This window comes from Astatotilapia calliptera, chromosome 9, assembly GCF_964374335.1.
Source record: "Astatotilapia calliptera chromosome 9, fAstCal68.1, whole genome shotgun sequence".
Lineage (NCBI taxonomy): Eukaryota > Metazoa > Chordata > Actinopteri > Cichliformes > Cichlidae > Astatotilapia > Astatotilapia calliptera.
In genome coordinates this window covers 35,760,237-35,784,891 of record NC_137430.1, presented here as the reverse complement: position 1 = coordinate 35,784,891, position 24,655 = coordinate 35,760,237, and the positions used below count along the sequence as shown (strand labels likewise).

The 24,655-nt window shown below is 44.7% G+C and overlaps 1 protein-coding gene across 7 annotated transcripts; it reads right to left on the bottom strand.

Moving 5' to 3' along the window:
- Positions 1–517: 517 nt before the first annotated feature.
- On the bottom strand, positions 518–24,555 carry sycp2l (synaptonemal complex protein 2-like). 7 transcript variants are annotated; one of them, XM_080306916.1, is made up of 25 exons: positions 24,315–24,555; positions 23,763–23,882; positions 22,672–22,785; positions 22,486–22,590; positions 20,195–20,219; positions 19,839–19,918; positions 19,476–19,564; positions 19,340–19,374; positions 18,851–18,993; positions 16,987–17,039; positions 16,856–16,901; positions 16,668–16,760; positions 15,571–15,643; positions 15,324–15,451; positions 12,026–12,146; positions 11,861–11,910; positions 11,729–11,795; positions 5,484–5,617; positions 5,360–5,393; positions 4,469–4,561; positions 4,233–4,405; positions 4,064–4,113; positions 1,494–1,593; positions 834–880; positions 518–700 (listed from the first exon to the last, which is right to left on the bottom strand). In XM_080306916.1, the coding sequence occupies exons 1-25, from the start codon at positions 24,315–24,317 to the stop codon at positions 646–648; spliced, it is 2,031 nt and encodes a 676-aa protein (XP_080163042.1). In that variant the 5' UTR covers positions 24,318–24,555; the 3' UTR covers positions 518–645. The 7 variants fall into 7 exon arrangements, with proteins under 7 accessions (XP_080163042.1, XP_080163043.1, XP_026036290.1 ...); XM_080306917.1 differs by having other exon boundaries at positions 4,064–4,158; positions 4,233–4,357; positions 24,315–24,548; XM_026180505.2 differs by having other exon boundaries at positions 4,064–4,158; positions 24,315–24,545.
- Positions 24,556–24,655: the final 100 nt, after the last annotated feature.

The following is a 24,655-nucleotide window of genomic DNA, read 5'->3' as shown; positions in this document are numbered from 1 at the left end:
TGTGATTATTAAAATATTTTGTTTGCGTTTGTTCTTTGGAACAGACATCATTTCTCAAGTGCTCCACCAAGTTTGTCTCCACCTGGTGGATTGGTCAAGTCACTGCAGCCTTTCAAACTTTAACCATGGCAATGAGCTGTTACCACTAAAGACAATAAGAAATAAAATATAAACAAATAAATGTCAGCACGTATCGATTATTGTAACGCTCTCCTTTCTAGGCTACCAAAGAAAAGTTTTAGAGGTTTACAGATGGTGCAAGGCAGGCATGCTCTGTGGGGGTTTTTAAAGCTAAGTTGAAGACTCACTTGTTCATCCGATCCTACATGTCTTAATTTGCTGCCTTTTAAAAAAAAAAAAAAAAAAGAAGTTATTTTTAACTTGTGTTTTTAAACGTGTATTGCTGTGCATCACTTTTATTTATCTCTTTATTTTCAAAGAGGTGTACTTTGTCTGAAAGCACTTTATAAATAAAATCATCATCACTACTACAACAAATAAAAATGAACTCACTGACTTCTGCTCTTTGTTTTTATTTGTTGTCTTCAAATATATTTTGTCCGTATTCTGAGGAGAAACTTAAATACTAAACTTTGTGTTCTAACAAAAGAAACTGAAATGTGTCTCTCAAAGACATATGCTTCTTTACTGGCTGGCTGGATGCTCCACCCCCGCCTCGCCACCCTCCGAAGACTTCAACCTGAGGTGACAAAAAATGAATCCTGAAGATTTAAAGTCTGACAAGTTAAAACTAGTCTGGATCAGTTAAGTGTAAGATTTAAAACAAAACTCAAACTCGATCTTTCCGTGTGAACAGGTGGAATCAGACTGACCTCTGCTGTTGTTCAGCGCAGAAGGAGCTGAGTCGCTGCATCTCAGACTGGAAAAAACAATTTTTGGATCAGGTCTTAAAAATTCAACCTTTGGTTTGGAAGAAGCCACAACTTTTCATCAGCTTATGTTTTTCTTGGTTGTTCAGTGCATGTACTACAGACTCATATATTCCTCAAATACACCTCACTGTCATTAGTAGTAGAAGTAGAGATAAGTTTCTCGGGCCCTGCCCTGTTCCCCACCACCAGTCCTCATTTGGGCCACGGTCACTTTAAGTTGCAGTGAGTTGTCACCACATCACCATGAAATGCTTCCAAAGTGGACGTAGCTTTAGGCCTGCTTTGACAATCTCAATGAAGAGAGCACTACAGATGTGAAAGCAGATGATAGAGTGTCAAGAGAGCAACTTTCAGGAGTGGCAGAGAAATGTGTTTAGAGATAAAGTTAAAGAGGCGAGGCAGAGATGGTTTGGAGATGTGCAGAGGAAATATCTTAACTTTGGGGGTTAAGCTGAGGAGAAATGGAAGCTTATGCATAAATGCTAAACATTTTAAAATAAATTTTCAAACTACAACTTTGCAAATCAGAGGCCGTGATTTAGCACTCAAGTGTTTGAGCATGTACACAGACTGTAGTATTACTGCAGTCTGTTGTAGTACCTGGATCTGAGTGGTTAAGGAGTTCAGGTTTGTTGAGTTTTCTTCAAATTGCTTCACCTGATCAGACACACCCTTTTCCAGCCTTTGTAGCAGCAATAACCTGCAAACACACAAACACACAGCGCTGTTTAGTCTGCTGTAGCTGTTGTTCTTTCAGTCTGTATTATTCTGTTTTTCAATTCAACTTTATTTATACAGCGCCAAATGAGAACAGTTGCCTCAAGGTGCTTTATATTGTAAGGTAGACCCCACAATAATCCATACAGGGCAAAACCCAACAATCATATGAACCCCTATGAGCACTTTGGCAACAGTCGGAAGGAAAAACTCCCTTTTAACAGGAAGAAACATCCGGCAGAACCAGGCTCAGGGAGGGACGGGGCCATCTGCTATGATTGGTTAGGGTGAGAGAAGAAAAACAGGATAAAGACACGATGTGGAAGAGAGAGAGATTAATAACAAGTGTGATTCACCAGAGAGTCCTATTAACCCACGTCGAGTGAGTGAAAGGTGACTCGAAAGGAAAAACTCAATGCATTATGGAAATCCCCCAGAGGGGCCTGAAAACTGAAGGCTCTGCCTCCCATTCTACTTTTAAATACTCTAGGAACAACAAGTAGGCCTGCAGAGCGAGAGCGAAGTGCTCTAATAGGGTGATATGGTACTACAAGGTCATTAAGATGAGATGGGGCCTGATTATTTAAGACCTTGTATGTGAGGAGCAGGATTTTGAATTCTGGATTTAACAGGAAGCCAATGAAGGAAAGACAAAACAGGAGAAATATCATATCTCACAGTACAATAATATTGAACGGGTTGCATTGTTGTACATGTCATGTCATGTTTCTCAGGTCTTTGTCTGAATTTCTTATGAACATTACTTGTCATGTTCTCATGTTGTTGCTAAGGATTGTCTTATTGCACTGGAGTCACACTGGGTTAAATATTTACACTTGGGTTTTAAGGGGTATTTATTATTTTCTTCACTATTTTATTTACGGGTTGTACGGAAGCCCCAAACGCAATTTCATTGTTCTCTGACAATGACAATAAATAAATAAAATACTAAAATACTAAATATGCTCTCTCTTTCTAGTCCCTGTCAGGACTCTTGCTGCAGCATTTTGGAATAACTGAAGGCTTTTCAGCAAGTTTTTAGGACTTCCTGATAATAATGAATTATAGTCGTCCAGCCTGGAAGTAATAAATGCATGAACTAGTTTTTCAGCGTCACTCTGAGACAGGATATTTCTTACTTCAGAGATGTTGCACAAATGGAAGAAAGCAGTCTTACATATTTGTTTAATATGTGCGTTGAAGGACATGTCCTGGTCAAAAATGACTCCAAGGTTCCTCACAGCGTTACTGGAGGCCAAGGTAATGCCATCCAGATTAAGAAACCATATTTCTAAGATTTTGAGGGCGGAGTACAATAACCTCAGTTTGATCTGAATTAAGAAGCAGAAAGTTAGCGGCCATCCAGGTCTTTATGTCTTTAAGACATTCCTGCAGTTTAACTCATTGGTGTGTGTTATCTGGCTTCATGGACAGATAGAGCTGGGTGTCATCTGCATAGCAGTGTAAATGTATGCTATGTCTTCTAATGATGCTGCCTAAGGGAAGCATGTATAATGTAAACAGAATTGGTCCTAGCACTGAACCCTGTGGAACTCCATAATTAACCTCAGTGTGTGTGAAGAGGACTCTCCATTTACATGTGCAAATTCGAGTCTATTAGATAGATATAAACCACTGCAGTGCAGTACCTGTAATACCTTCTGTCATTATTCAATGTTATGAGTGTTTGTTCTTTATGTGTGACTCCTCCCACCAGACAATGGCTGTGGGTTTTTCCTTTTCTCTGTCTCTTAGAGATGGACACCTGGGTGTGCCTGCTGAGTTGTTTGGTGGAGTTGGTTCCTGTCCTGGGATTGGATAATTGGTTGATCACCCCCAGTACTTAACCTCCAGCTGAACATCTGTAGGACCAAGGAGCTGGTGGTGGACTTAAGGAGTCAGCACAGAGACTACAAGCCTATTATCATCAATGGAGGTCCAGTGGAGAGTGTGCAGTCCTTCAAGTACATCGGTGACCACATCTCCTCAGACTTGACATGGTCTGCCCACATTCAGGTCCAGACCAAAACAAAAAAACAAAAAACTAGGCAGCACATGTATCATCTCCGACAACTGAGGAAGTTCAGTTTCTCTCCAGGGATCCTCAGGACTTCCTAAACAATTAAATTGGCTACAGAAAAACACCATTGTGTGTTGTAACAGGAACAGAAAGTGATATTCTACCATAGAGGGAGTGAACACCCGGTGACAGCCTGCCTAAGCTTGTTCAGATTTTTATAATATTATAGTTTTAGTTGTAAAATCAGTTGCTCTGCTAGCAGTACAGCTGTGCATGTTTATGAACATGCTCATAGCTCGATAGATGAACCCCTGAGTTGTCTAATCAAGTAGAAAACTAACTTCTTGTGAGTGATGATGTAAAAATAAGAAGTCAAAAGAGATCCTGGGTATGGAGAAGTGGATTCTGGGGAAAGGGATGGTGTATGCTGTACCTGTGTTGATGTAGAGCCATGAGCAGGGCGGACACATGTTGTTGTTGCTCCTTTAGCGAAAGAAGAATTTCAGTTTCAACTTTCTGCCAGTGGCCCTGAAATTTGAGTTACTGATTATCTAATCACAGCCAATAATAAAACCAATAATCAATAAGATGTGGTTACTGACAGTGAAGTGTTCCTCCAGCTGTGCTCTGAAGGTTTTGATGGAAGCTGTGATACCATACATCAGGTCTGACTCTGTCACTGCTCTCAGCTCACAAGTCTCACTGTCCACAGGTGGTCCCGCCTCCTCTGTTAACAGCCCCAGCTCTTCAGGTGAGCGGTCTATAACCAGGTGAGCTGGAGCAAGATTATCAATCATTTTAACTTCAGGCAAACTGTGTGAAAAGTATAAGAATTTACCTGTCGACAGTGGTTTAGATCCTTCTCCCTCTTGTTGAAACGCTGCCCTTCTCTTGTGGACCAACTCACCCTCAGTTTGATCTGACAGGTAACCTAAATACAGGAACAGGTAACAGGTAACCTAAATAGATAAATGTATAAAACCCTTTATACACTGAACAAAAATATAAACGCAACACTTTTGTTTTTGCTCCCATTCCCCATGGGATGGACGTAGAGACCTAAAATTCATTCCAGATACACAATATAACCATCCCTCCCAAACAGTGGTCACAAATCAGTCCAAATGTGTGGTAGTGGGCACATCTGCTATATTGAGATAATCCATCCCACCTCACAGGTGTGCCACATCAGGATGCTGATCTGACATCATGAGTAGTGCACAGGTGTACCTCAGACTGCCCACAACAAAAGGCCACCCTGGAATGTGCAGGTCTGTGCACTACTCATGATGTCAGATCAGCATCCTGATGTGGCACACCTGTGAAGTAGGATGGATTATCTCAATATAGCAGATGTGCCCACTACCACACATTTGGACTGATTTGTGACCACTGTTTGGGAGGGATGGTTATATTGTGTATCTGGAATGAATTTTAGGTCTCTACGTCCATCCCATGGGGAATGGGAGCAAAAACAAAAGTGTTGCGTTTATATTTTTGTTCAGTGTATAAAAAGAGTCTTCAGGTTGTGAGTAAAAAAAAAAAGAAAGAAAAAAAAAAAGAAATTATCAGCTAAAATGAGTCATGTGGGTTTGGTCATTCTTTTTGCTGTCAGTGTTTTTCTGTTACATTTCCCACAGGTCTGCAAAAACAAATGATTAAAAAGGTGTTTCAGATGTCATGAAAGTCAGTTTGGAAGTGACAAATGTGGAGGCTGAGAAGAGCACACCTGAGTCTGGAGCTTTTCTTTTCCTGAACACTTCCTGCAGGAAGAAACAGGAAACTGATAAAAACAAAACAAAAAAAACAAGAAGGAACAATGGATCTGAAAAGAACTATCAAAGGACATGAACCTGCTCCAAAGGGAAGCTGCTTTCTTCAAAGTCCTGGGAGACCTGTAGCTCCACCCCTTTAGGGTCATCTGACACCGGTTCTATTGCATCTGGCAGGTGAGTTTCAACAGTGACGTCGCTGACAGTATGAAAACCTGAAATAGAAAACAAAAAACAGACCTGTAGAGGACAGGAGATCATTACAGTTCTTCCTGTTCAGAGAGGTTCATTTATTTTCCTATAGATGGGACTGGCCTTTAGCAAAGCACAATATTATCCACAGTTAAGCCTATTCAAATGGCAGCCCACGGGCCACATGCAGCCCAGAAGCAACCTGTGAGTGGCCCCGTCTGTGGTCGTGGAAGAAACGCAAAAAAAAAATTTAAAAAAATTAAAAATTGAAATTCCTACAGCATAGTGTAGACTGAATGAAACACTCCTAGTAGCCTAGCAATATTTAACCCACAATGCACTGTGACGTAAACATATTAAATAATCATCGTAATATAGGATGCGACAACAGCATGTCTTTCTCAGTCCAAACGCGTAAAATTGACAATGAAAACCTTTCGGTTTAACCCTGCCTGGACTGACAAGTACTTAATCATTTTACCGCCAAATCCAAACACCAAACCTATGTGTTTAATTTGCCGTGAGTGTGTGAAGGCAACACAATGATAAACACCAGACTTCCTATACAAACTTTCCAGAGCGATCGAAGGAGAGGGCTGCAAAAGCACAGTTTAATTGCGAGTTTAACTGCATCTTACAACCGGAGTTGCACTACGATGATGAGGGTCCTGCACAGCCCAAGAGACATGCAGCAGCTTCCCTTCATGTTTGCTGGATCTTGGTGAAAAAGAAAAGGCCTTTCACAGATTCTGAAACAGTGAAATACTGCATGCTGGCCGTGGTGGATGTGGTGATAAATGATGAAAAAATTAAAGTGAGTGTGACATCTGCTATTAAAAACCTGTCACACAGTTCAAATATTCATAGAGTTGAAGTTCTGGCATCAGACGAGTTCGAAGTGCTGTTAGATGACCTGAAGAAAACTGATGCCTATAGCAGGAGATGGGTTCACAGACAGAACTGATAATGCACAGTTGTGCATATATGTCCGTTTTTTTGATGGCAAATTGCTAGGCTTACTACCACTAAAGGGACACACAGCTGGCGAAACAATGCTTGAGAAGATTTCAGCTTTTTTTGAGGAAAGTGGTCTGGATTTGAAACTTGTCTGTATACTTGTGACGGAGGAGGCTCCATCCATGGCAGGAGAAGTGAGTGCTTTGGCAGCACGGTGGTTGGCTGTTGAACAAGATGGCGCGGCCACGTCCAGACGCCTTCCTGACCGCTCCGCTCTGACTATCCACTTTTCTTGTTTTTTACCTATTTTTTGCTCTGGTTTACATCCCAAAATCCTCTAGTCTTATAGTATACGACAGCGGATCACTTGTAAACATCGGTGCCAAGGTTGCACATCTAATCTTGGCCACTTTTAAACCTGACCCTTCCTGGCCGCCAGAGATTCTACGCGGCGCGGAGAACAACAAAGGACGGGCCGCTCATCCGAGGCACAGAACAAAGAAGCGCCGGGGAAAACGCGCTGGTATTAGGAACAGACTGAGACAGCAGGCGCATCGCGCACCACTGCCCAGTATCCTACTGGCCAATGTACAATCCATGGAGAACAAGCTCGATGACCTAAGAGCATGGGTCACCTTCCAACGTGACATGAGGGACTGCAACATTCTGTGCTTCACGGAGACATGGCTGACCCCCACCATGCCGGACCAGGCCGTAACTCCGTTGGATTCATTCTTTGTGCTCCGCGTGGACAGAACGGCAGAGTCGAACAAAACCAAAGGTGGGGGAGTGTGTTTCATGATAAACAGAAAGTGGTGTGATGCCATGAGCATTTCTACTCTCTCCAGCGGCTGCTCGCCACATCTGGAGTTCCTGAGCATTAAGTGCTGCCCTTTCTATCTGCCCCGTGAGTTCACCTCAGTCATCGCCACGGCGGTCTACATCCCACCCCAAGCGGACACAGGTATGGCTTTGTCCGAATTACATGATGTGCTGAGCTCGCTTCAAAACAAGGACCCGGGCGCAGCAGGAGACTTTAACAAAGCGAACCTCAGACAAGTCATGCCAAACTTTTACCAGCATGTCTCGTGTCCAACGAGAGGGGATCGGATTTTGGATCACTGCTACACGCCATACAAGCAGGGCTACAAAGCTGTCTCACACCCGGCTTTTGGGAAGTCTGACCACAACGCCATCTTCCTCATTCCCCAGTATAAACAAAGCATACAGAGGGAAGACGTGACCAAGAGGGAGGTAAAACGGTGGACTGCCCAATCAGAAGCTACGCTACAGGACGCACTCAACGACGTCGACTGGGACATGTTCAGAGCATGCGCAGTCAACATCATCGAGTTTACGGAAGTAGCAGTATGCTTCGTCAATATGCTAGCGGAGGAGATTATCCCCACTGCCAGAGTCACCACATTCCCAAACCAGAAACCGTGGATGGACAGATCGATCCGCACTGCAGTAAACGCCAGGACCGCCTCCTACAACGCGGGTCTCGCCACTGGCGATATGAGCGCCTACAAAGCGGCCTCATACGGCGTGCGGCGCGCGGTGAGAGATGCCAAACGCCGGTACCGGGAACGTGTGGAGTCCCGCTTCCACCAGGGCGACACACGGAGTATGTGGCACGGACTACGCACCATTACGGACTACAAAGCCAGGGACACTGCGCCGATCAACGCCGACTTCTGCATTCACCAACGAGCTGAATCGGTTCTACGCCCGTTTCGAGGTTAGCCAGGCGGCTAATGCTATCTACCGCCTGACTACCGAGGACAGTGACGTCATCAGCGAGAGACCGGTGACCAGCATCACAGAGCATGACGTCCGAGCGGCACTGAGGAGAGTGAACACAAGGAAAGCGGCGGGGCCAGACGGCATCACCGGCTGTCTGCTGTGCTGCTGTGCTGACCAGCTAGCAGGTGTGTTCACTTACATCTTCAACGAGTCCCTGGCGAAGTCTGTGGTTCCCACATGTTTCAAAAGATCCACCATCATCCCCGTGCCCAAGAACAGCAAACCCTCATCCCTGAACGATTACCGGCCAGTTGCACTGACCTCTGTAGTAATGAAGGTGTTTGAGAGGCTGCTGAAGAACATCATCTCCTCCTCCATCCCAGACACCACAGATCCGCTGCAGTTCGCCTACAGATCCAACAGATCCACAGAGGATGCCATCGCCCACGTCCTACACACCACTCTCAGCCACGTGGACAAGAAACAGGGTAACTATGTGCGAATGCTGTTTGTTGATTACAGTTCAGCGTTTAACACAATAGTGCCCTGCAGACTGTTCACAAAGCTGAGGGATCTGGGACTTAACAGCCGTCTGTGTGCATGGGTGTTGGACTTCCTCACTGGCAGAACTCAGGTGGTGAGGGTGGGCAGGTGCTTCTCCAACAGCATCACCATCAACACAGGAGCACCTCAGGGATGTGTCCTCTCGCCACTGCTCTACTCCCTCTACACTTCAGACTGTGTGGCCACCCATGGCTCCAACACCATTGTGAAGTTTGCTGACGACACAGTGGTGTTGGGTGCCATCTCCAACAACGATGAGGCGGCCTACATGGATGAAGTGAAGAATCTGGCATCGTGGTGCCAGGACAACCACCTCCAGCTGAACGTCAGCAAGACCAAGGAGCTGGTGGTGGACTTCAGAAGGGGTCAGCACAGAGACTACAAGCCCATCATCATCAATGGAGCTCCAGTGGAGAGGGTGCAGTCCTTCAAGTATCTTGGTGTCCACATCTCCTCAGACCTGACATGGGCTGCCCACATTCAGGTCCAGACCAAAAAGGCTAGGCAGCGCCTGTATCACCTACGACAACTGAGGAAGTTCAGGGTCTCTCCAAAGATCCTCAGGATTTTCTATACAGGCGCTGTGGAGAGCATCCTCACACAGAACATGACATCGTGGTTTGGGAACAGCTGTGTGAAGGACCAAAAAGCTCTCCAGAGAGTGATCCGTACAGCAGAACGCTGCTGCAGGATTGCTCTCCCCCCGCTTCAGGACACCTACACCAGGAGATGCCAGACTAGAGCAGCGCAGATACTGAAGGACCCGTCCCATCCTGGCAACAAACTGTTCCAACTTCTGCAATCTGGTAGAAGGTTCCGCATCATCCGGGCAAGGACAGAGAGACTCAAGAGGAGCTTCTATCCCCAAACCATCCGTGCCCTAAACACACACACCCGCCCTCTCACATCATCTATAACTGACTGAATCAGGACTCTTCCAGACACTAAACCAAGGCACAATGTACATTTCAATTCCTTTAACTTTAATATGTTTATATTGTCTATCCTGTAAAATAGTCAGATGTCTATTCATATTAATGTACAGAATTCACCTGCTTGCTGCTACTGCACATTCACCCAGTGTATATACTATATACACACACTATATATATTCAAATCAAATCAAATCACTTTTATTGTCACATCACATGTGCAGGTACATTGGTACAGCACATGTGAGTGAAATTCTTGTGTGTGAGCTTCACAAGCAACAGAGTTGTGCAAAATACAATAATGTAAACAAGCAAAATACAAGAATGGCTACATCTGAAACTAATAAATATATGTACAATATATAATAGTATATGCATTTCTGGATGTGTATACTAAATATTTTGTGTGTGTGTGTGTGTGTGTGTGTGTGTGTGTGTGTGTGTGTGTGTGTGTGTGTGTGTGTACACACATATTTTACAAATTAAATAGAGTAAACAATAAATAAAATATATAAAATAAAATATACAGAGTGTAGACATGTGCAAAACAGTGGCGTTACTGTACAGTATGGAGTGCATAATGTTAAAGTTCTAGTAGTGAAGCTGAGGTGTCTATGAAGTGTTCAGCAGTCTGATGGCCTGATGGAAGAAGCTGTCTCTCAGTCTGCTGGTACAGGACCGGATGCTGCAGAACCTCCTTCCTGATGGAAGTAGTCTGAACAGTTTATGGCTGGGGTGACTGGAGTCCTTGATGATCCTCCCCGCTTTCCTCAGGCACCGCTTCCTGTAGATGTCTTGGAGAGAGGGAAGCTCACCTCCAATTATCTGTTCAGAGCACCGCACTACTCGCTGGAGAGCTTTGCGGTTGTAGGCGGTGCTGTTGCCATACCAGGTGGTGATGCATCCAGTGAGGATGCTCTCAATGGCACAGTGATAGAAAGTCCTGAGGATGCGGGGGTTCATGCCGAATCTTTTCAGTCTCCTGAGAAAGAAGAGGCGCTGCTGCGCCTTCTTCACTGTTTTGTTTGTGTGTACTGACCACGTAAGATCCTCAGCCAGATGTACACCAAGGAACCGGAAGCTGCTCACTCTCTCCACAGCAGCGCCGTTGATGGTGATGGGGGTGTGTACTTCTCTGCACCTCCGGAAGTCCACTATCAACTCCTTTTTTGCACATGTCGAGGAGCGTGTCAGGCTACATTTCACTGTGTGTTATACTTGTATAACTATGCATGTGACAAATAAAGAACCTTGAACCTTGCACTGCATTGTTCATCAGACTGTGTTGTACACAAAACTAAGTGCGGAGCTCAAAACCACAATGGACAGCGTCATGGCTGCAGTTTATTTTATTCGCTCAACATCAAGCCTCCAGCACTGCTTATTCCGCATGCTGCTCGCAGAAAAGTCTGCTGAGCACCATAACCTGCTGTTGCACAACGATGCCAGGTGGCTGTCCAAAGCCAGGGCACTGGAGCATTTCTGTGATGTCAAAGAGGAGATCACAGCAGGCAAAAAAAAGCAGAAACTGCAGATGTGACCATTGTCCTTTAAAATGTGTCTGTTTCAGCAAAATATTTATTTTGAAAGGGAATTTTCAAAATGTTTTGTTTTTTTATTTCAAATGTGCAAAGAGTTTAGTTAGAGCTCCCCTTTTTAATGGCCCTTTTTTGTGAGCGGTCACCAGATTCACAGGGAAAAAAAAAAGAATAAACATTACTTGTTTTTCACTTGTGTGGGTTTGAAATGGATCATGATCTGCTGCTTACTGACTGCAACAAAAGATCAGTTCCTCGGTTTCAAAATCTTTCCCAACGATTGAGTTGAATAGCCGTGATTCACAGTGATAAACCACTGAGACGTTCATTTGTTTAGATCTTTACAGTAACTCTAAACTTCGAAATAACCCGGGGCTTAAAGAAGAAGCTAACTTACTGTGACATCCAGACGTCGTGTGTCTGATTTGATCAAACAGGACCTCCGCTGCACTTCTGGCTGCAGGCTAAAAGCAGAACCCTGAAGGTTAGACATCAGAAACAAACTTTATTTGTTGGCGATTGTTGTTACCTTGGATACAGTGGAGTCGTCTTCACTGCTCGGAGACGACAGAGGTAAAACTATGGAAGGAGAAAGGTTAGTTAATTTGTAACGATAACACAATGAAAGCCATCTCCCTCTGATGATGGTGCGGTGATAACAATTATGTACAAGTTCAATGAAGATGTGACTCACTCTTAAGCTGGCTCTTACTTGGCGCCTTCTTATGGCCATACGCTCGTCTGCCATGTTTGTTTGTAGTCGAGGCCTGGGCTGTACCGCCTGGATCTTTGACATGTGGGGTATTCTGCACTTTCTGTCAGAGTGGGACATCATCAACATGAAATAGACAGACTAATATTAATTCCACACAGGAAATTTACTTGTTACATCAAGAGACCGGAAGACAAAATAATAATAATAATAATAATAATAATAATAGATTGGGTGCCTTGAAAAGCGCTATATAAATCCAAAGCGCTTTACAATACCACTATTCATTCACTCTCACATTCATACACTGGTGGAGGCAAGCTACAGTTGTAGCCACAGCTGCCCTGGGGCAGACTGACAGAAGCCAGGCTGCCATATCGCGCCATCGGCCCCTCTGGCCAACACCAGTAGGCAGTAGGGTAAAGTGTCTTGCCCAAGGACACAACGACCAGGACCTCACTAGAGCCCAGGGATCGAACCGGTGACCTTCCGGTTACAGATGCGATTCCCAACCCCCTGAGCCATGGTCGCCCCCGAAAATAAATTCGTGATTACTAGAAAAACTTAATAGAACAAACAGTGTGCAATAAAGCTAAACACTATAATACTTACAAATGGATGCTATTTACAGTAAATAAAGTCTGAATATTTTTGCAGACAGCTATCACAGCTGTGTACTGCAGTCTGCTGTGGGGATGAAGGGCCTACGACCCTGCTCCTACACCGTGACTAACAGCCCACTGCTGAAGGAGCTGTTCAGGGCCTCCACAGTCTCATGCAGGGGGTGACCAGTGTTGTCCATAATGAACAAGGCCCAGCATCTCTATGGGGTCTGGAGGACTGTCCAGGATAGAGCTTGCCTTCTTCACCTATTAATCTGTTGCTCTCCATCTCTCCCTTGCCTCCCCAGCAGACAACTGCATAAAAGATAGCTGAAGCCATCACAGCGTAATAAACACTCTTCACTAATATCCTGCACATGCCTGTCTAGCACATGGAGCCCACTTTAAAACAGCTTGTACAGTGCGTGAGCGTTGTGTGTCCAGTTTATTGTTAAGGTGAAGTACCCAGGGATCTTTACCTGTCCCAACCCTGATGTCCAAACAGGTTTGAACAGACACTCCACTCCCCCAGCCCAATCATCTCTTTTGCAAACCCCCGCGTCTTCGACAAATGTCAGCTTTTGTTCCCATGATTTCACACCTCTCAGCCCTCACCCACTCTTCTGCTACACAAGACTCCATCTCACAGCTCCCCTCCTCCACCACCATCCTGTCCCTGTCAGTACTTCAGGCGAGGAATGGCTCAAGGTCAAGGTGAGAAAGGCTGCAGGTCTGGATGGCATCAGCTCCAGGCTCCTGAGGAGCTGTGCAGACCAATTGTGTGGCATCCTGGCATACATGTTCAGCACGAGCAGGGGAAGCTCCACAGCTGTGGAGTGGTACTAGTACTGAAGACCACACATCCTGGATGGACCTCAACAGCTGATGAAGACCCTTGAGAGGTTGGTACTCAGACATCTTCGCCCTCTGACGTCTTAATTGGATCTGCTGCAGTTGGCCTACGACCCTAGCACTGGGCTAGATGATGCCAACATCTACCTCCTGCACCAAGCTCTGACTCACTGGAGTCTGCAAGCAGTATGGGGATCATTTTCTTTAATTTCTCAAGTTCTTTTGGGGGGGGGGGTGTTTTTGTTTTGTTTTATTATTCATCTTCTCTAGTGGTTGTTATGCTGGATGCTGGTTATGCAGGTTAGATTGGTAAAACAAAAGGAATGCAGAGAAATAGAAATAAAAGAAAAGGGTGAAGTAAACAGAGTTCTCTAACAAAGCTCACTCATATGATACACAGCACCTAAAGACAAAACAGAGGGGGCACACAAACAAATATACAGCTTGTGTGTGTGTGTGTGTGTGTGTGTGTGTGTGTGTGTGTGTGTGTGTTCAGTGATTTAAAAATCATTGTGAGGCTGCAATCAAGAAACCCTTCTGAGACCCAGCAACCAGACCAATCCTCTACCCTTAATAACAAAGGGATGTAGATGCAGCGAGCCCTAGATCCAGGCCTGTCCACCTACACCTTCTGAAGCGTGGATGGGCAGGTGGCCCCGTGCTCTGCAGTGATCCCGGGTGCAGTGTACTCGCCCCCACAAAGATGTTGGGGACTCCCTGGAAAGAGAGAGGTTCAGTAAGCACCGCCAGTTCTCACACCCTGCCACAGGGCAAGAAAGAACGGACCAGTGTTGAGTGCAGCACCAAACTGGAGGCCAGCACCCTTCCTCCCCACCACAGCGAGTACTCCAGCTCAACCTCTCAAAGCACCAGCACATCACTCAACCGACAGTGAAGACAGAAGAACAAGACAAACTAGCCTGAATTGGAGACAAGCCACAGCACCAGCTCCCCCAAGCCATCTAAACTGCTCCCTCTCCTGAACATGTGAGGACGACAACAGACCCCCCACACTGACACCAGTGAACATTCAGGGAACGGACCTGTACCTGGGTGTTCACCTGAACAATAAACTGGACTGGAGTCCCAACACTGACGTTATTTACAGTATGGGTCAGAGCAGACTCCACCTGCTGAGGACAACAAGATCTTTTCAGGAGCATACCCTGCACTCCAAGACCTCTGTTGTGGCCTCGGCCATCATCTATGGTGTTGTCTGTTGGAACAGCAGCTTCTCTACAGCTGAGAGGAAGCAGTTGGATAAGCTCCATACGAGGCCAGCTCTGTCCAAGGATGCCCCCAGTGCAGGTAGTAGGAGACAGAAGAACTCCAATGTCTCCCAACCCGTGCATGAAGCTGTTGCAGAACTGGAGAGCCCCTTCAGTGACAGACTGCCGCATCCACAGTACACAAAGAAGCGTTATGGCAGGTCCTTCCTCCCAGCAGCTGTTAGACTTTTATAACCATTGATGCAGCTTCTCATAACACCGAGAAATCAAACAAAAAATAAAACCATGGCTCAGGTACAAATTCAAGTCTGAAGAGAGACCGGTTATCAGAAGAGAAGCACTGACAGATTTAAACTACCTGTGTCACCTGTCTAAGACACGCAGACTGCAGATCTGATGATACAATTACAAATATTGATCCTTGACCAGCAGTCATCAAAACCTTTTTGTTCAAACATGGTAGGGGTTTTTGTTTTGTTTGTTTTTTTACAGGAAAAACTGATTAGAAGTCCAATAACAGAACAGTCATCACTGTCTTTGCGAGTTGGCGAGACAGAGCGGCAGGCTGACAGGACAGGTGGTGAGACAAACCATTACCATGAACACTCTCCCAGCTGCCTCTTCCAGTTCTTTGTGGTGTTTGGAGTTGAAGGTCAGCTCCACTGTCTGGCCTCTGACATTGTGGTGCATGATGGGATTGTTCAGCCAGAAACTGAGGACCGTCTCTTCCCCAGGGCATCATGGGAAAAACAGAATTGTCCAATTCATGCTCTGGTCCTACTTATACATGATCTAACATACCTGAATGCTTCAACATGCTGGATTTTAGGGTTAAAGTTCTGACCATTCTGTTTGACCTGCAGACTGTAATGATCCACCTCCTCCTTCGGCACATGAATGGATCCCCACAGGAAACCCTGAACAAAAACATAACCAGAACACAGCAGGAGAAAAATGTGAATATGCAGCCAAACTCAGTGTCCAACTAAAACTTCAAGGCAGTTGTTCCCTTTGGTGCTTTTAAACAAAACCTTATTGCATTATTTGACACAACATTTTATTTGAGGGTGCCTTTCAGAAACCCAAGGTCACCTTACAAAGCAAAAAATGAAAGGGGCAATAATTATAAAACAAGTTATCCATCCATCCACTTCTCTTTTTCAGAGTTGTGGGGGGCGCTGGAGCCTATCCCAGCTGTCATAGGGCAATAGGCGGGGTACACCCTGGACAGGTCGCCAGTCTGTCGCAGGGCTAACACACACAGACATCCATTCACACTCACATTCACTCCCACATTCATACCTATGGACAATTTAGTTTAATCAATTAACCTATCCCCACAAACTGCATGTCTTTGGACGGTGGAAGGAAGCCGGAGTACCTGGGAGAACATGCAAACTACACACAGAAAGACCCCGGCCTGATGGTGAAATTGAACTCAGGACCTTCTTGGTGTGCAGCAACAGTGCTAACCAGTGTGCTGCCCATAAAATAAGTTAAAATTGCAAAACAGAACTTGACAACAGATAAAAATCAGCAAAAAAGTGAATAAGCCAGTTTGAACAGATGGGTTTTGAACTGTGACTTAAATATAGGAAGAGAGTCTACATTTCTTATGGCTGGAGGAACAGAGATCCAGAACCGAGGAGCAGAGCAACTGAAGGCTCCCCATAGTGGTAAGACGAGGAGAAGGAACAACTTGAATGGCAGACGAGGATCTGAGAGGCGGGAAACAGTGTTGGTATGAAGCAGATCACAGAGATAAGGAGCAGATTTATGGATACACTTCCAAGTGAGAAGTAAGATTTTAGAGTTTATCCTGGCTTCTATTGGCAACCAGTGAAGCTGCCGAAGAATTGAATACAGCTTATCAAGCAAGCCCCCCAAAACAACCTAAAGTCTGTCAGTTCTACAGTAAAACTTCATAGTATGGAGTACTACCTGAGGCTCATCAATGAAGAAGCTGACACATCCTGAGCCCGTGTTAAAGTCTATCCAGAACTCATCTAGTTTCTCATCTTTTGGACGAAAGAGCTGCACAAGAAAACATACAGAGTCTGAATACAAATGCCAAAAAAAATTACGTCCTTTTTAAAAAAAATTTATTTTTCAAAGGGTGAAAAATGTACCTGAGTGGAACTGAGAAAGGCACGGAGGCAGGGAATAGTGTAGACGCTGAGAGACAGAACACAGGTAACTACTGTGATCAGAGTTCTCCGATTTACTTTATATTAATAAATATTTAAATATGGTTCATCACCTCCCCTGGTTTCCATGGTAGCAGTTGACAAAATTCAAGAATCGTCTGCAGTCCTGCACAGTGAGACAGATGGCTGACTTACTTCATAAAAAAATTAAAAACCTGTATAAAGACAGTTAAGCCAGTTTCCCAGATATGCGGTTCAGTTGGCGTCATCGATCCACGACGTGATGAGACCCTGTTGGTTTATCCCAACCTCACCTGTGGTCACAAGCCGTGGCATGGACTAAAAGACACAGAAAATAGCTTCCTCTGGCTCTTCCTTGAGATGGGGTGAGGACTTTGGTCATTTAGGAGGGGTAGAACTGCTGCTGCTCCACATCAAAAGTGACATCTCCTCGGTGAGGTATTGCAGGAATGGAGGTCCAGGCTAGACCCAGGACATGCTGGTTAGATTAGAGCAATTGGCTGTCTGGTTGGGTTTTTATTGAAATTATTTTCTAGACTCCACCTCTCTGGGAACATCTTAGGCTCTCCGAGGAATGGAGGCCCATCTCACCTCACCACACTCCCTGCCAGTGGCTGATGCCCTCAGACGTTGGTGTGTTTGTGGTTCTTGGTGTCTGGGGCCGAGAGCTCATGTATGTACCGATTCATGGCCGATTGGCGGGCCCTGGCGCCTGTGGCCCAGGTGGGCCTCTTCCGGGGGATAGGGTGCCCTCAGGCCTGTGGGCATGGGGCTCGGTCCTCTCTGGCACAGCTGGCTGCCGGCAAAGCATGCGGGCACGTCACAGCAACCCCCTCTGGCCTTTGCTCCGTGGCTGCTGGGTGACCTCTTGTTTGGGGCTCTCCTCAGCTCTTCCCAGGAGGGTGGCACGGTTGCCCCCCCCTGGTGGTCCTCCTTGGGTTCTTGTACTCTGGGACCTGGATCTCCTCCATACTTGCTATATGCCCTGGGGGACGGGGCTATGGCTCCCCACACTCCCTAGCAGACCATTACATGGAGAAACCTTTTGAATACAAGTGTGCTGAGCCACACAGGTGTGCACACAGACACAAACTACACCTTTCTTGGCTGCTGCCTCAAAGCACATTGTGCACTGTTGAGCTTGCGTACTGCACAATAACATGTAATATTTAGTATCTACTGTTAGCTAGTTTATTGTGATGGTGCTGTATTTATTATGTTGCTCTTTTTTGTTTGTTTTTTAATTATAATAAAAGGTTTACCAATTGGACCAATATGGCAAGGCCATGATGATCCAATTGGTAAACTAAATCCGCTTGGCATCTTTTTTGGCCTTCAGACATCAATTCTGACGCCTAAGATCCAAACGGGACAGGCAAAAAAGACAAACAAACAAAAAAACAAAACAGAAAATAAATTATTTTCTACTGTGGCCAAAATGACCTTGGTTCACTTTAGTCAGTTCAGTTTTATTTGTATAGGACCAAATAACAACAGTTGCCTTAAGGTGTTTTATCAAATGACTCTTGCACAAATAATGTTTATGTGAAACACGGAAAACAGTGATGCCAGAATGATAGCTGGCTAATAAGCTGTTACATTAATGCTGCATGTTTAGCCTAAAAGCTTCAAGTTATATTAGAGAAGATTGTTGTTTGTTTGTTTTTTTAATATACAAATTGTCAGAAAAAAAAAAACATTTTTTTCCCTTCAAGATCACATTAATGAAATACTAATAATGCTTTGTGGATGTACTTGTTTTTAGGGTATGAATCCAGTCCAATCTTGTGGCTGACCCGAGGTAGACTTGGAGAAAATTTAAAGATTCACTTTGATTACTCAGAAGGTTCAATACAGGCTTAACAACCTGAACTGTGTGTGTTGTGTTCATCACACTGTGGAATTTAAACAGAAAGCTTGGAAATGACATACAGAGTGAGACAGCTGAGAACTCACCGACTCAAAATCAGCATCTCTGATGTCACAGAAAGCCATGCTGATGTCAGGGATGGAGAACCACTGACTGGCTTTCTGCATGCGGTCTCTGCGTGGAGTCATGCGACACAGAGCTTCTGACAGGCTGACCTGCAGCTCATAGTCTGAAACGGAGAACTACAAACGTGGCTGTCTGTAATAACACTTTTATTCTAGGCCCTTTCCTGTTTACGGGCTTCCTGTCTAACATAGAGGTGACAAACATGACGCTTCTATATATTCACTGCTAACAGCACTGAGGGGACGGTGTGCTCAGGTGTTCCAAGTGCAGAGTCAAGACTCGGCTCTAAACTCTTCTGTTCACACTCATGAGACTTCCTCAGGACATCGTTTAACCACAGCGATTCTAAATATCCGTAAAGCATTATGACAGGTGAAGAGAAAACAATCCCAATAAAGAAAACAAGAATCGCTCATGTTGAATATTCGGTGCGATTTGCTGTAACTCACCTCCAACTGTCAGAACTGCTGCAGCCACCTGGGGTCTGTCAGACAGGCAATCAAGCAGATAGTACTGAATTTAGATGGGTATACATGTGCTGGTTAGAAACATTTCAATGTAAAAATCTCAGTGTGCACTACAGACAGCATTTGGTTTTGATTCTGGTCATTCTGGATCAGTCGCCTCTGTTCTCGGCTCAGAGACTCCAGCACGCTGTTGAAAGTCCTGATGGCCTGAAACAAGAGAAATTACACTGAGGTCAGTCATCCAGATCACGGTGATCTAAGGAGCGTGGAAAGAAAAGCCACTGGAGTTCTTTGAGTTTCTTTGAGAAACTTAACTGCTCCTTTGGTTCATCCGCTTCTCTTTCCACGCTCCTTAGATTGCCTCTGTATTGTCCAAATACTATGTGACCCAGCTGTTCTTTAGAGTCAGAGCAAAGCTGTGTACAAAAACACATCACAGCCCAGCACAGACAATGAAAAGCACACTGTGTCCGTGCATTACCTCCAGTCTCAATGGGAAGTGAACTTCTGTTTCCAGAGTCAGATGAACCAACTGCAGAAGAACTACTGACAGCTGACTCACTGAGAAACGGACAGGTAGTAGATGACAGGACGGACAGGTGAGACTCATGCTTCGGTGGGAAATCTACATCATAACTTACACTGCCACCAGAAACTCATTTGATCCCTACACTGTAACCTTCCAAGAAATGTACCTACATGTCACTGAACTACCTGGAAGGTTGTGGTTTAGGGATGAAAGGAGCTGCCAGTTAACGAAGCTAGGACATCATCATTTCCAGCAGAAGTCTAAATGAAGCCTAACACATGAAGATCAAAGCAAAGACAGAAACCAACCTGGAAGAGAAGCTTGGCCAAGCAGCTGAAACGAGACGATAGAGAGTGTATTTAATGAGCCTGGTTCATCTCCCAGCAAACAGCAACTCTTACATCCTATGTTACACTGAATTAATGTGGAAAAGATTTTAATGACGGTTTCACTCCATCAGCAAAGTGTTTAGCATTGACCCAGTTATAAAATCGATCAAATTAACTGCATTAATCAGACATCTGCAGCCAGAGCCTGTAGCGAGCACAAAGTTGTACAAAACAAATGTTTGGGGTTTTTCTGCTTCAGGGTTCTGCGGTAGGACCAGTTCTGTTTACGTTATGAACTCTCTTTGTTAGAGTTAGCAGGAGCTGCATGTACTGAGAGGAAACTTAAAGCTCGCAGAAACTGTCTACAGTGTTGGCCTCTTATTGGTGGATGACTGGATATGTAAAGCGCTTTGGGGTCCTTAAGGACTAGTAAAGCGCTATATAAATACAGGCCATTTATTGTGAGTTTTAGCTCCAGGCTCACCATGAATCCCAGACTGTTCAGAAACACAAGCTGGATGCAGCTTTGGCCAACCTCCAGGAGAACATCTCTCATCACAACAAAGTGAAGGAGCTCTTCTGTCATAGTGGTCATCACTGTGTCGGTTACCTGTAATGCTAAAATAAAGCTGTAGCAGAGAGAGCTTGAAGGCCACCACATCTGGTGCTGCCAGAGTCCAAGACCAGAGCAGAATCTTTACAGTGACCCCAGTACAGGACTTTGGATCCAAACCAATGGCAGAAATGATTTGACTTGGACCGGGAGGTGACATGGATGAATGAAGTACAGCTAGATCCTAATCACCCAGACACATTAGGGAATCATTTCCAGGTCCATCACTATATGTGTTCAACAGGACGTTAGATTTGATCTCACATACTTAACGGTACGAAACAGTAAATGAAGTGTGATGTATTCATTTGGGGCACAGAGTGGAAAAAGGTGTGTCTGAGCATGTCCAGTGGTGCTTTTTATTTCTAAAGTAACAGTTACACATATGAAAGTTTAAACTGGACCCATGGAAACATGAAAGCATCCTGTTCCACAGCCTGATGAATGAATGCGATTGGTTGGACAGGTGTTCTTTGTGTGCGTTCTGCTTGTCCAGAGACTTGGCACGTGAACACATGGACAGTCCGTCTGAGCTGGGCTTCATTCAGCGGTATCGAACAGCGCTTTAAATTTACACAGATCCATTTGAAGGTTTTACAGCTCTAACGTATAACCTGTGAAATAATCAGCAGTACTGCATTTTACCACCAAATCACCAGAACCCATTTCTGTAATCCCAGGAGTTTGATTCTGTTCATCTGGACATTTTTAGTGGGACAAACGTTTCATCGTCAGGTGACTTCTTCAGTGTCAGCTGACTGCAGGTTTCCCCAACCTTAGACACAATCTGAAATCTGTGAGGTCAGTTTCTTCTTTCACCATCTTACAGTGCTGTAATCACAGCCATTCCCCAACTCTCTGTGAACTGTACTATGTCCAGAATCAGCCTTTTGGGATTTCCTTACCTGGATGATTGAGCATGCATCAAGACCTTTCTGCAACATTCTGCTACCTTTTACAACACTGTAGCATTTTATTCATGTTGTTTATAGATTTTTAATCACCAGTGGATAGAAATAATTTCCTGTGCAAGACAATGAGCTACATCAAGTCATATAAGCTGTTCCTTTCAGATTGATAGAATGCTACCAACACCACCTTTAATGTCAGCATGCAGGGTGTGAACACAGCGAGTTGATAACCAGCTTAACAGTTTATGGTGACTGCTAACATCAGGGTAAGTGGATTCAGATAAAAAACCCTGGGTATGTCTGTGAAGGTTCTCAGACATCCACGTCATCGTAGTCTAAGGAGCTTGGAAAGAAAAGCGTCTGGACTTCTTTAAGTTACTTGAAGACGTTTCACCTCTCATCCGAGAAGCTTCTTCAGTTCTAAGGTCAAATGGTGGAGAGTCCCAGAATTAAACCCAGTGGAAGTATCCCACTGGGTTACTCCTTCGTACCTCTTTGGGGGGGATACTTTGGGGTGAAACATCTTCAAGCAACTTAAAGAAGTCCAGACGCTTTTCTTTCCAAGCTCCTTAGACAACCCTGGGTATGTTAAACTCACTTTATAGAATAAGTCCCAGGTGAGATGTTTAGCATCTGTTACCATGGCGATTCAACAAGTAAAACAATATTGGCCTTATCGACACAGCTAGCTAACACATGGATGTGGCTCCACAGTTATAGCCCTCTGGGTAGAGAAATGTTCTCACCAGGAAGAAGTCAAAGAACTCCTCAGTGAGATTCAGCAGGGGGGTGGAGATTCTCTGAAGGTCAGAAGTCAGCCGTTCACAGACCGCTTCAAACCACATCAATGCCTAAAAGGCAAACAACAACATGAAGGTAATGTGACGCATGACATCTGACCCGATTTATTCTGACAAATTTAGACAGATTACTTTAGCAGTCAGTCCATGACCGATGAGCATCTGCAGGTCTTCTTTGTTCTCTGCCAGAATCCCCAAAGACTTCAAGACAAGCATAGCTCTGCTGAAACCAGAATCACGCAGCTCCTAACAACCAAGCAAGCAAACAGGTGTGTGGTAAGACTCAGTCATGCTCACATCACTCTGATGCTTTATTGATCCTGCAGTGGAAACGGACGTTACACAAACAGGAGCATAAAGAACACAAACCTACTACAAACCAAGTAAAACGTACCACAGAGGCACGCTGAGGCCTTTTAACGTCAGGCAGGCCAGACGTTTCACGTACAACAGCGTGACTCAAACACCTCCACATGGAATACTTTGTTTGACATGAAACTTTGATTATGAACATGTCGGGTCTTTATGGCTGCTTGGAACCTTCCAGAGCGCTTGCTTTAACATGGACAAAACTAAATGTAATCAGTGGACTTTCCACATCAGCTGGTATGAAATATGAACTTATCGTGCAGATTTTTAGTCCCAAACCCAGGCACTCTCAGAGGCATCAACACAAAAGCCCATTTCATTTAGCAGACAGACTGAGGAGCATGCTCAGTCTGACTTCATTCTGGCCAATGATTTTCAGCCAATCACAGAAAACATCCTGAGGTCATGTGACTTGTTAAAGGTAAATGACATCATTTACCTTTCTGTTCATCATTTAAACTTCATTGTTTTCTAAAAGCTGTAACAGGAGGATAAGATGATGCCTGAGCTCTACAGCATCTTTATGTTAACTTTGATCTAACCTGTCACCAGGTGAGAGGCAGGTGCACCTGAATGGCAATGTGGTGGTCAGCTTGGCCCAGACAGGACGTTTAATCTTCCGTCTGTAACAGCACCAACTGTTGCACCACCCTGACCTCAGGACAGGCACTGCATCAGGTGGTTTCTAATGGCACAGGTCAACAAACCAACACAGTGTGGGCAGACACTGCCCCTTGGTGGTGAAGGTTTTTGTTAAATGCATAAACTTTTAAAGCTTAAGTGAACATTTGTGGTGAACATGGAGAACTCCTGTCTGATAGTCATGCATAGAGAACAAACAGTTACCCCCTTACCTTGGTAACCAGCTGGTCCAGCCGGGTGAGGGTGCTGCTGGTCAGTCCTTCATAGTAGAGCAGAGAAGCCAGATGGGACGTGTCTCCATGGAGCATACAGTCCTCCACCTGAACCTCGAACTGAGCGACAGGGAGATGCAGGTGTGTAAAACCATCAGACATAAAGTGTGCTCCCTGCACCAGACCCCACTGACATTCACTCTGATTTAAGAATCAGACGTTTGTTTGCTCCCAGTTTAAATGCAAAAGGATCACTTCCGGTGACGGACAGCAGGGGGCAGTACAGGCTGGACTGTGTGGCACAGGGGTGGACAAAATAACAGAAACACCCGCAGAAGCTGCTGTTAAACACGTTTTTAAAGTTAAAAACGATTTTGAATCGATATAGAAGCGTTATTGATTCCTAGTATGTGATGTCATCACCCTGATCTATGACGCACTGCAGTTTTCGGAGTTTCATAAATCGAGCAGGGAAACAACCAAAGTTCATAAATATACTTCCAATCGATACTTGACTTAATGATCAGTGATCATATCAAACTGTGAGTTTACCATCGCGTCTCCTCGTCCTCCCTCAGCTTCTGATGTGACGGGGGCGCGCACAGCTGGAGGTCATTAACTCATCACAGAGAAAGTAGTTCCGACACGCGAAGGAATATCGGCTTCTTTTTTGTGTACTTTGAGATTCTCACAAAAAATTGTAAATAAAATTAATGAAAATCTTAAAAATCAACTTTCATTTAAAAAAAAACTGTTTTAATGAGAAACACCAAAAGTCTCTCTCACACACACACGGAGGCGGGCGCGCAGGTGAGCAGGTCATCAGGTGTGTCCTCTAATAGATGACTAATGAATTTGTTTGTTTTGGGAGAAACACTGACGTGTTTACACAA

Bases quoted from the DNA above. Each gene is read 5' to 3' on its own strand.
- sycp2l (XM_026180505.2), bottom strand. The intron at 22,591-22,671 runs GTAATCTGTCTA...TTTGCCTTTTAG, and splicing joins GTCATGGACTGACTGCTAAA to GCATTGATGTGGTTTGAAGC. The intron at 701-833 runs GTCAGTCTGATT...TTGTCACCTCAG, and splicing joins TGCGCTGAACAACAGCAGAG to GTTGAAGTCTTCGGAGGGTG.